Here is a 5,316-nt window from a genome sequence, read left to right on the forward strand (position 1 = left end):
AAACAGCTTGTACGTGTCCGAACTCCAAAATGACCTGTTCGAGGAAGGCATCCGGTTGTGTGGACACCTGCCTAACCGCCCTACACCCCGGCCAGCTCCTATTCCGCCCCAACGAACAATGCCTGCTGCAGACGTACAACAACGTTTGTGAGTGTCCGTATGGGACTGTCTTTCATAATGGGAGTTGTATCCCGGCTGACGATTGTGGCTGTGTTGACGCCGAAACTGGGAAGGTTTATAAGGTTGGTTGTTGCTGTTGATGTATCTGTCATCTTCCTCTTTCTTCTCATTCTCCTCATTTTTCTTCTTCCTCATTCTCTTCTTTTTCTTCTTTTTTTTTCTTTTCTTCCCCCTCATCATCATCAACAACAACAACAACAACATGAACATCACCACCGTCCCCGCCATGATTAGATCAATGAGGTCTGGCTCTCGGCTGATTGTTCGCTTGAGTTCAGTTGCACTCGGAACAATATCATCACCTCGAGGTCCAAGACCTGTGCAGCTGATAAGGAGTGTGTGGACGGCGTCTGTAGAGGTGGAGTGACCAGTTCCTTTCTTGATTCAATTAGAATTACTTATTCAATTAAAATTGTTTATTCAATTAAAATTGTTAACTATGCGTTTTTGTAAAAAAATTTTTCTCATTTAGACTATGTTCAAATCAATCAAATAACTTCTCAATCGATTAACCGACCAGTTAACCAATCAATCAATAGATCAATCAATCAACCAATCATCTCAACCAACCAACCAATCAGGTTGCACGCCGTCAAAGTGTCCGAATGGGACTTGTTATGAGTTCTCTCTAAAATCTCTCTGTCTCTGCAACAATGGTTATATCGACCAGTCGGACAGTTGCGTTCCTAGTCAGTTTGGGATTGATTGATTGATTGATTGATTGACTGATTGATTGATTGACTGATTGATTGATTGATTGATTGATTGATTGATTGATTGATTGATTGATTGATTGATTGATTGATTGATTGATTGATTGATTGATTGATTGATTGATTGATTGATTGATTGATTGATTGATTGATTGATTGATTGATTGATTGATTGATTGATTGATTGATTGATTGACTGACTGACTGACTGACTGTCAGAAAAAAAACACACACACACACGCAAACAAACAAACAAACACACAAAAACACACACAAACAATCTCACGCACAGCCCCGCAGATACCGAAACCGACAATTCCATCTATAGCAACATGCGTTGTATCGACGGGCCAGCACATCACTACTTTTGACGGATACCGACTCAATTATCGCGGTAACTGTCGGTATCTTCTACTCTCGAACAACTCAACAACGTCATCGTCCGTATTTTCTATTTATGTAAATAGTATAAATCTTCCCCGGACGAGAAACATTTCTTACGTTCAAGCTGTTGAGATGAATTATAAAGGGAGTTTGATTAAGTTGGAGAAAAAGCTAGATTCTAATTCTTATCTGGTTCATTTATCGGTACGTGTCTGCGTGTTTGTGTGTGTTTGTGTGCGTATGTACGTGTAATTATGTTTGTGTGGGTTTGTGTATGTGTATATATAAATGTGTGTGTGTGTATACCGGAATATGCAGGTATATATGTGTGAAATATATTGTTTGTATAAGTGTGTGTGTGTGTGTTCGTACGTACGTACGTACTGTATCATCATCATCATAAATAACTTGATTATCATCATCATCATCATCATCAACAACAACAATCACGTGACTCCAGATAAATGGTACCCCCATCGAACTGCCCCTACTCAGCAAGAACTTCGACTTCGCCGTCCTCTTCAATGGCGACTACGTTGAAATTCAAACCTCTTTCGGGCTGACCGTGTCATACAACCCCCTGTGGAGGTTAAAGGTCACAGTGACCTCCGCCTTCAGTAATCAAGTGACCGGAAGTTGCGGAAATTTTGACGGAAATCCAAGTAATGATGTCAAAATGGTGAACGGCGCTCTTGCTAGAAATGGCGATGACAGTGTTGTTGCTAGCTTTGTTGTTAGGTAGTGCTGATGATGATGATGATGATGATGATGGGGATGATGATGATGATGATGATGATGGGGATGATGATGATGATGGTGGTTGTGGTGGTGATGATGATGGTGATGATGATGGTGATAATGATGACGACGGTGATGATGGGGATGATGATAATAATCATAATGATGATGATAATAACTTTTGTCATCACACCACCATCATCTTTTTCATCGTCACCCCCATCGAAAGGTGTCCAACGAGTGCAAACGCCCTGACTCCACCCCCTTGCGGTCAAAGCCCCCAAACGCAAAAGTGCGAGCCAATCATTGACGAGAATGGTCCTTTCAGGGAATGCATCAAATTAATGGGTATTTTTTTTATTTATAATTTCATAATTTATCCAATAATAATTATGATGATGATAATGATGACGATGATGATGATGATGACGGTGATGGCGATGATGATGGCGATGATAATACAATTTTAGCTTACAAAAGAACTTCATTTAGTAAAACAATCAATTAATTTCAAGTGGAAATGATTAAATTTTAACGCAAATTTCAATGAAAATATTTTATAACCCCACAGGGATTCAAAAAGCGGGTCAGCTGGCGGTCAGCTGCGCCGATGATGTCATCAGCAGCTGCAGTGACGTCACAGCCTGTCACTTCCTGGAACACTTCAGTAGGTCGTGCTATGAAGCCGGGTCTTCTGTGGACTCGGATTGGCGAGAAGTTCTTTCATGCCGTAAGTGATGTGGTTGTGGTTTCTTGTATTTATTTTTTCTCGTTTTTTTGAAATTTTTATTTTGTATTCGTTTGATATATTTTGTGATTTTTACTTTGTTTTTCTGATTTCGAACCGTTGTTTGTTAACCTGTATTTTTGTTGGCATATTTATTACAATTTTTCATATTGATTGCTATTAACCTAACAACCAACCAGTCACGACCATTCTAATAACAATTCAACCGACCAACCAATCACAGTCGACCATTTTAATAACCATTCAACCAAAAAACTAACCAATCACAGTCAAACATTCAAATAACCATCCAACCAACCAACCAATCAGCAACGACCTGTCCGGATCCAAGCATGGAAAGAGCCCTGATGACGACAGCCTGTCGTACCACATGCAACTACAAAACATGCACCATCGTCCCGAACCAGGCCACGGATATCTGCATCTGCCCTTCTGGGACGGTCCTTTTTAATGGGACTTGCATCACGGAGCAGGAATGTGGCTGTCTGGATTCGTCAGGATCTGCCCAACAAGTTTGTTGTTATTGTTGCTGTTGTGGTTGTTGTGGCTGTTTTGGCTGTTGATGTTGTGGTTGTTGATGTTATTGTTGTTGTAGATGATTTTGTTGCTGCTGTTGTTGTGGCTGTTGTAGCTGTTGATGTTGGTGTTGTGGCTGTTGATGTTGATGTTGATGTTGTGGCTATTGATGTTGATGTTGTGGCAATTGATGTTGTTGTTGTAGATGCTTTTGTTGTTGTTGTTGTTCACCGCGAAAATGTTCACAACACAAACACAACAGCTGGGTTCTTCCTGGCTGACGAACACGTGCACAAAAAAAGGGACCTGCCTACTGAAGAACAACATCAGACAGGGACCATTCAAATGCCCTTCCAACACAACTTGCGCTGGCAACACCTGCTCTGGTTAGATATTTTTCCGTCTGTCTGACTGTCTGGTTGTTTGTCTGTCTGTCTGGCTGGCTGTCTATACAATTGTTTTTTGTGCGTTTGTTTATACACAGTGTTGTTAAGTGTTGGTGTCTAGAGTTCCGGTTAGATATTTGTTTAGTGTGTGTGTGTCTGTAGATTTTCACGCATATAAACAGACAAACAAAAATACATACGATACGAAAATTTATTTGCTTTCCAAGATTCAAAATTATAAGAAAGCCGAATGATAGAATGACCCTGATAGAATGACCATGATAGAATTTGTAGAAAAAATTCATCTGGTATGGCCACCTAGACAGAAATGATCTTAGTTTAAACAAAAATGTTCAGCAACTAATATTTTATATAATATAAATTATATATTATAATTATAAATAAAATAAATTATATTATTATATTATAAAATAACCAATTCTCTAAACAATCCATAGAAGGCATGTTAGATGTTAGTTGTTAGTGACCGAGCAGGCTCAACTATGTTAGCAAAACAGTTGTTAGTAACAATGATTCTGGGGTTAACATTAAACTTCATGATTATTGAGCAAGTTATCTAATGTTATGAATAATAATGCTTACGCTCAAGTATCAACTTATTTGTTACTAAAAATTAATTTCGAATGACATGTTAGTTTTATTTTAATGTTTACATCAATCTGATTTAACAGAAAAGATTTTAAGTTTCTCTTGAACGAAAATGTCTTAAAATCATTAATTAAGAACCCTTATTTCAGTGGGTTGTGCCATATTCATGGTCCATCGCATTATACATGAGAGAACATCATGTTGGTTTGGCTTTTGTTTGACGCCATGAAATAAAAAAATATAGTTGACTGAGTTGGTTTGTAGTACTCTTTGTATGACGATAGCAGTTGGTTCAACAACTGTTTGAAAGCAAAGATCGCCACAAAATATTTATACAGACTATCGAAATCTAAATTACTTGTTGCTTTGAGGAGCCTGACTGCATGTTCACGGTTGACCGCTCTTTTCATCAGGATTTTGATCGATTTGTTGTCGTTCTGTAGGTTGATGGACCACCAGGTGTGTGGTGGGGCATCAACTTACATATGTGGCATGGGCCACACAGAGCCACTTGTAGGTGGTATTCAAGCAATTTCTGGGCAAAATGTGAGGTAATTTGTTCAAGATACCATACATACATACATACATACATACATACATACATACATACATACATACATACATACATACATACATACATACATACATACATACATACATACATACATACATACATACATACATACTTACATACATACATACATACATACATACATACATACATACATACATACATACATACATACATACATACATACATACATACATACATACATACATACATACATACATACTTACATACTTACATACATACATACATACATACATACATACATACATACATACATACATACATACATACATACATACATACATACATACATACATACTTACATACTTACATACATACATACATACATACTTACATACTTACATACATACATACATACATACATATATACATACATACATACATACATACATACATACATACATACATATATACATACATACATACATACATACACGCTTACATGCAGCT

At 37.7% G+C, this 5,316-nt stretch overlaps 1 protein-coding gene across 1 annotated transcript; it reads left to right on the top strand.

Annotated features, from left to right (window-relative positions):
• Window positions 1-1,800: 1,800 nt before the first annotated feature.
• HELRODRAFT_137893 (hypothetical protein) lies at window positions 1,801-1,968 on the top strand (the record flags this gene model as incomplete). Its single annotated transcript, XM_009030703.1, has 1 exon — window positions 1,801-1,968. A coding segment is annotated over one exon (168 nt), but the record flags the coding sequence as incomplete, so codon positions are not given.
• Window positions 1,969-5,316: the final 3,348 nt, after the last annotated feature.

This window comes from Helobdella robusta (genome assembly GCF_000326865.2).
Source record: "Helobdella robusta unplaced genomic scaffold HELROscaffold_7, whole genome shotgun sequence".
Taxonomy (NCBI): domain Eukaryota; kingdom Metazoa; phylum Annelida; class Clitellata; order Rhynchobdellida; family Glossiphoniidae; genus Helobdella; species Helobdella robusta.